At 42.2% G+C, this 11,673-nt stretch overlaps 1 protein-coding gene across 1 annotated transcript in view; it reads right to left on the bottom strand.

Annotated features, from left to right (window-relative positions):
* Positions 1 to 1,964: 1,964 nt before the first annotated feature.
* Positions 1,965 to 11,673, bottom strand: part of LOC120952120 (transcription factor mef2A) — a 28,899-nt gene continuing 19,190 nt past the window's right edge. The window contains exon 5 of the mRNA XM_040371266.2: positions 1,965 to 3,683. Coding sequence (XP_040227200.2) covers positions 3,081 to 3,683 — 603 coding nt within the window. The 3' untranslated portion in view covers positions 1,965 to 3,080. The remainder of the gene's footprint in view (positions 3,684 to 11,673) is intronic.

Here is an 11,673-nt window from a genome sequence, read left to right as displayed (position 1 = left end):
AATGAGAATTTTTAAAATCTGCCATGGTTTATAGCGATTTTTGTTATGACGTTGTGCTCTGATAACGGTTTTTTTATATATTCTCCTCAACACGCAATGTCATTTTTGTATTGAACTGTCATTTGTCAACAGCACGAATAAACGAACAGCCGGATAAAAGGTACACTGGTGGACATAAAAATAGGAAAAAAATTTTGTGTGTTTTTTTTTTGCGTTCACTAGGTGTGTCATCGCCAACAGTTGGAGGCGTACTGAATATGCAATAGCCGATTTTTGCCTTTCATACTCTCATTTTTGGTGCGCTACTTATCTGAGTTTTGAGTGCCGGCAGCGTTTTGCGGCAGTATAAAAGGAGAGCCAAACCGTGTTGCGCTTCATTCTTCCATCAGTGGTCAAGGTGAAAGGTTGCTATTTAAAAATTCCACAAAATCATCATGGGTCGCGGAAAGCACTGCACACCAGAAAAGCGAAAACACATTCAGGGGCTATATCGTGAGAACATGCCGATCAATACAATCTGCAAGGCATTCAGCCGTTCGCGGACGTTTGTGGACAACGCCATTCGTAGCGAGGCTACGGGTAAATCGACAGGTCGTTCGCGAAAAACAACGGCCGACGTTGACGCGCAGATTGTTGAGATGATCAGGGCGGATCCTTTCAAAACTTGCGCTCAAATCAAGCAGGAGCTTGGTTTGCAAGTTTCGGCGAAAACGGTGTCTCGCCGTTTACACGCCGCTGGGTTCTGTGCCCGGAGACCGCGGAAGGTTCGTAAGCTGCTGCCGCACCACGTAGAAGCGCGCATTCGGTTTGCCGAAGAACATTTAGCTGCATCCATCTTTTGGTGGAGCAAAATCATTTTTTCGGATGAGTCCAGAATCAATCTGGATGGTTCGGATGGCATTAAATACGTCTGGCGCCTTCCTAAACAGGCGTATCATCCGAAAAATACGATAAAAACCCGAAGTCACGGAGGCGGCCACGTAATGGTGTGGGGTTGCTTCTCCTGGCACGGCCCGGGTCCTTTGTTCCGTATCAACGGGACACTGAACTCGGAAGGGTATAGAAACATACTACGTCGTAAGATGTTGCCACACGCCCGACAAAAATTCGGAGACGAAGAGCATTACATCTTTCAGCATGATAACGACTCTAAGCACACATCGCGAACAGTTAAATGTTATTTGGCAAACCAGGATGTGCAAGTTCTACCGTGGCCTGCGTTGAGTCCTGACCTAAACCCGATTGAAAATCTGTGGTCAACTCTCAAGCGTCAGCTTAAGAACCAGCCTGCACGTTCAGCCGATGATCTATGGACACGCTGCAAGGTTATGTGGGAACGCATACCCAGAAGCGAATGCCGTAAGCTCATCGGCGATATGGCCAAACGCTGTCAGGAAGTGATAGCGAATAACGTTCACCACATTGACCGTTAGAATGTGTTTTCGCTCTGTGGAACACCGCAACACCTCCTCCCAACAACCGCTTAAACAGTCCTTTTCAGGGCTACCAAATATTTCTGACAAGAACTATGTCTTTCGGTCACAGAAAAAAGTTCCTATTTTTATGTCCACCAGTGTACCGGAATAAACGGCGCTTCACTTTACGTTCACGTTCATAAATGAACCGGATTGCCCAAGCCTAGTCGCGATAAAGAATTCATCCACTGTTTGAGTTGATATTTCAATTCGTGAGTAACGATTACTCGCAGATACACAAAATACAGTAGAACGTCGATTATCCGGGTAGCTCGGGACCGGACGGTTGCCGGTTAATCGATTTGCACGGATAATTGTCCAAGAAATGTCAAATTCATATAAAAATGATAAAATACACTAGTTTTATGATTAATTTACTTTGAATCAATCGATTAATCGTTAGTAGAATATTATTTTAATCAAAAACTATAGGTTTTACAACTGTTCATGAACAAAAATGTATTTCGAAAACACCACAAGACACTACAGAGCTGTACAAAAAACTGGTTGCCCAGTTGGCTAACGCTGCAAATGTTCGCTGAACGCTTGAACAGCTGTCACATTTATGTGCACGGTTAAACCGCCCGCCGGTTAATCCGCCCCCGGATAATCGACGTTCTACTGTAATTCAATTAAATAGAAAGAATCGATAGAAAAAATTGATGAAAAGATAAAAATTATTGCAAAGAATCAAAATTAATCAAAAAACATAATAAACGACCAAAGAAACGATGGTAATACACGCAAGTAGCTCGCTTGTGAACATGAACCCAAGAAACACTGCTGCTTTTCATACGTCCTCACCATTCCTACTGTGCAAAAAGCGCCATCTATGATTCAAATTCACGCATTAGTATGCTCGACAGCGCCATCTAGCTGTGAAATGTCCAAGCTTATACGGTTTTGAAATGGATAGAACCGTTTTTAGCGAGCTTTGCATAACAAAATATATCTGATAGAATTAAATTTGGGAAATTGAAACCATCCGTCGATTACTTGTTCATGCAGTAGATCATATAATTGTTTATGCCTCAATTCTTCGTACAAGACACTGTCTATCGGAGTATTGGAAACATGACTCATAGGTGAACATGAACCCCACAGCTTGTTTAATTCCTCGCTAATCCACAAATTAATTTGACTTCGTTTCTCAACATTTTTTCATGACAAATCCAATCCTCTTAAAAAAGAACACTCTTCAATTTGCATCGAAGTTTTGTTTAGCTTTAGTGCAGGAATTACATTTATTTGAAATTCTGTGTAATCTTTCCCAGCCGCCACATCTCCGACCATTGGCTTTAGGGCGTGTTTGTTCGTGTACTGTGGATTGATTGATTGAATTGTGTTTGGAAAGAAGTTGTTAAACCAGTGGTACAAATTCATTAAAGTTCGCGCAATAAATACTTAGCAACTAGACGCACTGACTGAAGTAACGGCTTAATCCTTCCCCCCTCGATCCTCTATGGTACATCACACATTTTCGTACATTTTATGCAAAACTCTGTTCCTATGTGTTTTCTGATCATTTGTCTCTTCATTTCCTTTCTATTTACATCCGGCCCGGGGAGCACCCTGCCCCATCAGCTCATCGTCGCTTGTATCAGGTCACGTGACATTAATCTCCTCATCGCTATCGTCCGAGTCGCCCGCCGACTCGTACTCGTCGTAGTACATGGCCTGCGCTCCCGACTGCAGCTCCGACGAGGCGCTACTGTTCGATCGGCCCGACCCGACGGCCGGATCCGTCGCACCCGGGTAAAAGCCACCCATCGGGAAGTGTCCACCGGGGGGTCGATTCCCTCCCGCCACCTGATCCTCAAAGTCGAATTTAAAGTCAGCACCGGCACCGCCGGCCACGGCGCTCGGTTTCAGCAGCTCAAACTTGGACTTGAAGGTAAGCATCGGCGGTGGCGGTGGTTGTGGTGCTGCGCCCTGCTGTTGGTGAGCCGTTGGGGCCGGTTTGGGAGAGGCCGACGGGGTTGTGGGCTGAGGCGGTGGTTGCCCATCGTGTGGCGTCGATCCTTGCGGGGGTGATGCGGGGGGAGGCGGTGAGAGCGACGTTTGCCGGTCGGTGCGGGCGTCCGACAGGTCCGGGTTGGGGTTGTTCTTGTTCGGGAGCGTTTGGTCGCGGGAGCCACCGTTCGCGAGCAGCTCGCGCTCCTTCGAGTTGCGCCACTTCATGCGACGGTTCTGAAACCATATCTTTACCTGTGTAGGGAGGAAAGGAGGGGAGAGAAAATGTTGGAATTAGTATAACAATATACTAATGTACAATGTTTGACACTATTTATAAAAATTAAGGCCCAAATAATCGTCAGTACAGCAAAAGTATCCAATTCTACTTTTATTTGAATTTATCGCATGTTTTGTTAAATCAAATTATAATTTAAAAAAATCAATTTAAAAAATCTAATAAAAAAACCATTATTCAACTTTCTTTTTAGATTATTCTGTTTATTCAACTTGATACGATCGGAAGGTTCATCCATAAATAACGTATCCCGAAAATAATTGTTTTTGAGCATTCCCCTTCACCACCATAGTCGAAGAAAGTCGATTCTCAACGAATAAATTTAGTCTATTAATTACGTTGTGGTTTGATGTATCCTTTCTCCCTCTAATGCCACCATTTTATTTCTTTTTTTTTTCTGATGATCCGTTAGTCTTTTACGAATTATAATATCGAATTATTTGTAGATTTTATATTTTATTCGACTGCATGTCTATTCAACATAAAGTTTCGTGTGTCGAATTTTGAATTTGAAGATTAAATCAATAGAAACTGGAATACATAAGTGATGAGTGACAAAAAGCTGATTAATTATTCTTTGCCATTGTTTAGAATGAATGGATGATTTAAACATGTTTCGGCGAAAAAGGGTTTACTCAGAATACTTTCTCGATTTATTTCATGTGTTTCTTCATCTTTAAAAATGAAAAAATCATACTCTATCTTGAAACTAAAATTGATTTTTTTTCTTATGTTTTTATTCACTTTAGAAGATATTGTCACTTAAGCAGAAAAGTTACATGTTGTCCTTTTCTTTTTCCGGATATTGTACGAAATACCGAGGCTATGTTGATAACGAAATAATTTTAAGAATAGATTTTAAACTCCATTCCTTCATACGAGTTAATATGTGTGAGCCATGCTTTTTTAAAAAATATCTTCGATGGCTTACAGCGTTGCGTAATCTTTGGATGGTCCTCTAAAGCAGTGGTCTCCAACCTATGGTCCGTGGCATTACCAGCAGTAGCCCGCGAAAAATCATGATTTTTTTTAAAGAAAAGCTTATTACAATGCATATCGTGCATTTCTTTTCCTCACAATGAAGAATTAATATTCAACAGACATGAATAGAATATGATTTAAACATATGGTAGATCTAAAAGCTACGAAATAAATCTATGTGCCCTCAATATATGTGGGTCGCGGGGAATGTATTTTCAAAGCCAAGTGGTCTGTGACCCAAAAAAGGTTGGAGAGCACTGCTCTAAAGAAACAAAAAATGACAATAAGACTTATTGACACAGTTTCGTCAAGCAAATTGTATACTTTCAGGGGCTAAACGTATTCCAAACAGTATTTCATTGAGTTGAATTAATCCAGAACAAATATTACCCGGTCTCGATTCAATTTGTTCTCGTCTTCAATTGCCAAATGTAATGAAAAGTGCAATAAACGAACCTTTTAACTTGGGTAGAATCCGGTTCACCGACCGATTTAGTCTACCAAATTGAACAAAATTTTGTATCGGTACCGTGAACTTACAGAAATGCACCTCCAAATTGTAAAAAGCTACCCCCCTCTAGTGACTATACCTTCTCCAATACAATCATCGACCTTTAACTCCACGAAATACAATCAAAACCATCAAACTCACCCAAAACCATTCGACCCTAATGGTGTCCATCCAACTGTAATGTGCGAATTTGTACTTCTCATCAAGTCCGGCGGCCCTCTGCCCGAAGGAACGATGGTGTTTGTGTGTTTAACCGTGCCTTTTATCGATCGTTTGCCATCCGTCATCGGATTTCAGTGCAAATTGATGCTGGCGCGAGCCGGCAACCATCGATCGAGTCGGGCCCCGCCACAAAAAGTGCCACAAATCTGTGCCCACTTCCCTTTTCGGTAGCGAATTCAATGTCCCGCCACTGTTTAATCAATGCTCAAATTTCATGGGTGGCCAAAAATCCCTCCACACGATGTGGGGCAAGCAGGCAGGGAGTTTGACTTCAATTTTTATTATTTGTCCATTCCATTAGGCGACCTTTGGGTTGCCTTCGCGTTGTTGCCCTAGCAACGCGAACGTCCCAAGCTAACACCAAGCGGCAGCAGACGATGTGTGTACGAAGGCATGGCACACTTGAAACTTTTCACATTTGACATGGAAGCTGCTGTAGCGAAGGGCGGCCCCGAAAACATCAGTATCTGGCGTTGATCGATTTTTTCTTCCCCTTCTCCGCTCGGAAAACAAATACCCATTTCTACCCACTGTACAGTGAGAGAGAGAGTGAGCGAACAAAAAACGCAACACACTATCGCAACACAGCTTTGTGCTACACTATCTTACACTTTGCAACAAAGTTCAGGGCTTGCACAGAGTACACACTTTACTCCGGTTCCGGCAGTGGGAAAAACTTGCAACCGAACCGAACGGGGTGCTGCAACAAGGAAATTGCAATTACTCATAAACAGATCCCGGAAACCCACACCTCTCGCTGTGTCCCCGGCGCGCAGTACGCACAAGACAACGCATGCAACCGGCACCGAAAAACGGGCGGCAGGACTTTGGAGGGGGGTGCCCAGAATAACTCGAAACAATTTCCTACAATTTCCCGCAGGCGATACAGGAAAGCAGGAAAGTGTCGTCGTCCGGGTTCTTGTCCATTCTCGCGGCGAGCGGGAGTGCGAAATGGATACACAGTGTGGCTGGAAAAACAACCAACATCATCATCATCATCGTCACCATATCGCTTGAGCTAGTTGGAAAATGCTTTCGGTCACACACCGGGGCATACTTTTGTGACACGAGGACACGCCGACACCGGCACAATGGCACCAGAGAGAGAGCGCGCGCTAGAGGTGTAAATGCGTGCGTGCCGCATATAACTCAAAGCAATACATTCCCGCCTTTTCTCGTAACTGTCACCGGCAGACACTTTGGCCCGGGTGACAATTACGCTGAGGGTGGTGAGTTTTGTGTTGGATCTTTCCGGCCGAGGCCGGTTGGGGGAGGGATTTGTGAATGAAGTCGGGTGGTGGTGGGTAGATGAAAGAGAGTTCAGAGGGCAGTTTATGTTTGTATTTTTACCAGCTTCTAAATAACTCCTGCTCGTAAGAGGGATAGACGGCTGGTTTGAATGAATTTTGAGGATTTAGAATTGTATTCTGAGAATTAGCACTTGAGTTTATTGTCGCGTAAAGTGACGTTAGGATTATTTTGTTAGAAAATGGAAGATAATTTTAGCAATGGAGATTAATATGGAGGAGCTCAAGTCCAAAAGAATTGGAGAAACATCCTTAAATGCGTATTATTTATTAAAGACAATCTAAATTCAGGGCTTAAATGTGCAGAGGTTCTTGATATCTAGAGTACAGGTCTGTGAGCCTTGAAGAAGAGTTTGATGATAGTCATTCCATATGATGAGCAATTCACTTTAAAGAACCGATCGCGATGATCGAAGTTGTTAGGAATGATAACTTGATTAGGACGTTACGACGAAGATAGGACTCACATACACCTCTCGACAAGGAAATCAGAAGAATTAAACCATATTTGTGGAAGAATATTCTAATAGAATGGGTTGGTCTGGTGGTACAGTCGTCAACTTGATCTGAACATCGTTCAGCGAATCAAGATCGGCATATGCTACGTCCTAATACTGGAATATTCCAGTCCTTTAAGATCGATCATGGCAGATGGTAAGCTTGGGATAACACATTGTGAGCGAACGGAGTAAGACTCTCTAGCAGCTATAGGTCAGCTATACGAATTGATTGTCATGTCTCACTCGGTGGTTACTTGTTTGTAACATTGCTGCTTAAAATGAAGAATTCAAATCAACATTTGGGTAACAATATCTGCAATATCTTCCGTCCTTCACAAACCTATATTGTGGCGTACGTGAGTGTGACTTCATCTTGATTACCTTCTTTTGAGTATCAAGTAGATGATACATGCTGACTTACTAATAGTGACTTGGAGGATCAGTTATTGACCCTACAATGATTATACAACCCAGCTAAACAATGTTTCAAGCTATTCAAGCTATTTCTATCCCAACTGCTATTGTTGGTGCCCTACATCTAACGTCTTTGAGGGCCTTTCCAGCCTTGAATAGTCTGGTTATTTCAAACTTATTTGAAACTACGCAAGATATTTCTGAGGGTATTTCTATGTCAGAAAAATGTGGTCTATCTATCTATCACGAATTGAACTTACGACCTGAAATACTTTCATCTTGAAATTAGCGTTCAAACACATAACTTCTTCTTCTTCTTCTTTGGCTCAACAACCGTTGTCGGTCAAGGCCTGCCTTTACCTCTTGTGGGTTTGGCTTTCAGTGACTAATTGATTTCCCCCCATAGCAGGATAGTCAATCCTACGTATGGCGGCACGGTCTATTTGGGGCTTGAACCCATGACGGGCATGTTGTTAAGTCGTACGAGTTGACGACTGTACTACGAGACCGGCCTACTTCATAACTTCATCATTTCAAAATGTATCACACATGTGATTATTTCGTGTCTCATAACCACAGCATCTATTGTATCCCAATCTTCTTGAACTTTTAAGATTTTATTACATTCGTACCTGTTCCTGTTATTGTGTCTTGTTAAATCGTTTCCAAAAAATCCCGTGCCGGACCAAAGGCCCCAAGAAATATTACTCACTAACATACCGATTGCTTGTGATCAAAAGCGTTATCCGACACGTGCGTCGCACCATTACATCCATAGTTTAATACCAAATCCCAAAAAATCACCCACTAGTAACCTACCCAAAACGACCGTTGAACCTAAATGGCACTGAAATTTCTCCTACCAGACATCATCAGACTCCAAACGCTTTAGCTACTCTTCCTGTTCTTCTTCTACAGGCTCGCCGCCTCAGCAACAAAGCAAATATTATCACCACACTCGAGCATCACTCGTGGGTTTTGATTGTGACGCATGCGGGTCCCGGGTCCAATATTCATCCCAAACGATGGTTTCATCGCACCGACAAAAAAAAAATACGGGAACAATTTAAAAGATGGAAAGTTTACCAAACAACTGTTGATAAATGAAGTGAAATCGACAATTTGCATTTGCGTCAAACGGATGTACTTCTTGCGCAGAGTAGTACGATTTCGGAGGAACATTGTGGATGATCTTGAGCGCGTCTGCACGTTTGACGTTAGACACGATCCCTGAAGAAGCTGAAATCCCGGAACGAGACACACGCTTCAAACATTGATTGGTTTTACAGATGGTATTTTTGGCTGCTAATTTAATTAGTTTTAATCGATAGGTTGGAATGCATCAGCTTAGTCGCTAATTGAGTGATGCTAAATAATTCTCACGCACGGGCAAACAATGCGGTGACGTAGTTACTTTCGGTTTTCATTGCATGACAGAAGAGGGTATTTCCGTGCATTCCATGTGAAGTGATTATTAATTTTGTTGATATGTTGTATTGATTTGACTAAAATTGCTTGGCCTTCAATTTGGCTTATTAAAAGCTTAAATAAAGCATAAATTAAGAAATTGGCGTGAGAAACGAAATGAGAAGAATAACAAAACATATTATTATTTTCCTTTTAACAAAAAGTGATGTTTTTTGGCATAAGTTTCAATTCTTTTCGATGATATACAAAGCATTGAAAAATTGCGCTCCAGATGTTGAACATTAATAATAATTGCCCCATCTTTTGACAGCATCATGCAACGAAAACCCCCTTAACCGAAGGAGTGAAACAGTTCAATCCTTCGCAAAGCAGAGCGATGACACTTCACAAATGCAAACCGCAAACCGTGTCCTTGCTACGACTCAATTCATTAGCCTCCAGAGTGCATTCCAAATGCATCCTGACGAAAAAGTGTGACGAAAAAGTGGTAACGTTCAATTATCTAATTTTCAACTGCGGCACACCGTGAAGCGGACAAAATCTTGCTGTGGTGATCGATGAATTTTGACAACGTGTAATGTTTTGTTTTTGTGATCCTTTTTTTTGGTTCTACAGTGGCTTATAGACTCAACCACACGCCATCAAACCCCTGCAGGGGACAGATGCATTGAAAAGGATCACTAGGCCTTTGCCAACGTCATCGTAGTTATCGTAGTGTGACCCCCGTTTGTGCACGAATGCAAAGGCAACTGTAGTACTGTAGGCAACCGTCAGTCCCAGTTCAGTCTGTATGTGTCATTATCATGGTCTGCAAAATGACGCCAGAACCTTCCCGAGCACCTTGTGGTCTCATTTGTCATCGGCAGAATGAGAAAATCAATTACATTAGTTACGCGTCGAGCTTGAACCTGAAATCTGGTGTGCTGCAATTCGGTGCGCTTCTGCCTCATTTCCAGCGCTCGGGTGACTCAATCAATCATCCGTTCAAAACATCAAACCCGAGTGTAAGGAACAACAAAAAAAACGCAACGACAATATCCCACAGTGATTGCACTCTCTAGGACGCCTTTAGCCGCTCCACTCGAAAAGGATAATCAGGCTAATCTGAGCAGCAGATCCCGTTAAACGGTCTCTCGTTAAATTTACATTCCACAAAATCCCTGTCTTGTTTGTTCGCAGGCGATGATGGCCCTCGTGGGGTTTAATTTTCCTGTAAATAAACACACAACTAACACCCTCCACGCGCACTGTATTGTAAGCCACAAGCCGCAGGAAGACCATTTGCTCCGAAAACAATCGAAACTGCCGCCGGCAATGACAAGTAAATGTTTGAGAAGAATTCCACCCCATCTTGAATGCTCGGGGAACTACCGGGTCCCGGTCGGTGGGTTGAAGGCTTCCCGTTTTGCCGAGGGTGGTAATCAATTGCAGTGATGCTTATCCTCCCAAACTCCCGCACAGACGGTGGTGGTTAGCGGGGCTTGTTTTTTGTGTAAAGGTTGAAACTCGGGCCTGGAACGGCACTTCTTGCAAGGAACGGCTGGGCCAGCTTGCCGCCACGTGCACCATGTATAGCGCTTACAGGGGTCGAACGGTCGATTAAGCATACATTTGTTATGCCAGCAACGTATGCGCAAGCAAGCGTTTGGGAGTGTACAGGGCAGTGGTGATGATTGTTGCCCTGTTATCAAGTTATCAAGCTAAGTACTGCGTGTGCTAATATTGATCGAACTTGTTTGTGCGTTGGAGTGGTTTTGTTTATTTTATTAAAGACTTAAAGAAGCTGTTGAATAAATAGCACAAGATTAAGATAACAGAATCATAATCGGATGAAGATGCAGGATTATTGGGTTAAACTTTCGAGGCTTTGGATGTATTTTGTTTTCTTCAAATTATGTACATCCGGTTCGAAGGACCAAATGCTCAATGACGTAATAAGCTTTTACTTGATGAATACATGGGCATTAAACTAACGTTATTTTCTTTTCGCTCTATACTGAATTATTTTCGCTAAGTTTAACAATCAACTCTAAGCTCTCCTAAGTGCCAATACTGATTCAAAAGTAATTAAAACATGTTTTTCTTTCATTCGTTTATTTATATTTCTTCTTTTTGATTATATTTCTTGCTAGAAAATATATATTTTTTAAATATTTATTAATTGTTTGCACTATTTTATGCAAGCTTTTCTTTTTCAATCTTTTTTAGTTTCGTAATCCTCTTCTACATCATCAACAACAATAATGACTGATCCAACCTTTACTCTATTTTTTTAATAATTCTTTGTACAGGAAAAAAAGATTCAATCACCTGTGATAATTCAATTAACCTGAGTGGTAACAAATCATTTCCGTCCTTTCTCCATTGCATAATTTTCACACAATTATTAAAAAAAAAGTCCACCCTCTTTCAGATAACTTTCTTCCGGTTTTTCTTTCACTAAAGAGAAATGACAGGGAGGACGGGGGGCACAAGCCGATGAAGCGATAGATTGGAAAATTAATGAACGATTAATTTTCCTCTCCCGCAAACCACAAACCAACCAGAATGAACACCCCCCTTGCCCAGGCGAAACGTGGACAAA

This window comes from Anopheles coluzzii, chromosome 2 (genome assembly GCF_943734685.1).
Source record: "Anopheles coluzzii chromosome 2, AcolN3, whole genome shotgun sequence".
Classification (NCBI taxonomy): domain Eukaryota; kingdom Metazoa; phylum Arthropoda; class Insecta; order Diptera; family Culicidae; genus Anopheles; species Anopheles coluzzii.
Note: the sequence above shows the minus strand (reverse complement) of the source record. Positions and strands in the feature narration are given on the sequence as shown.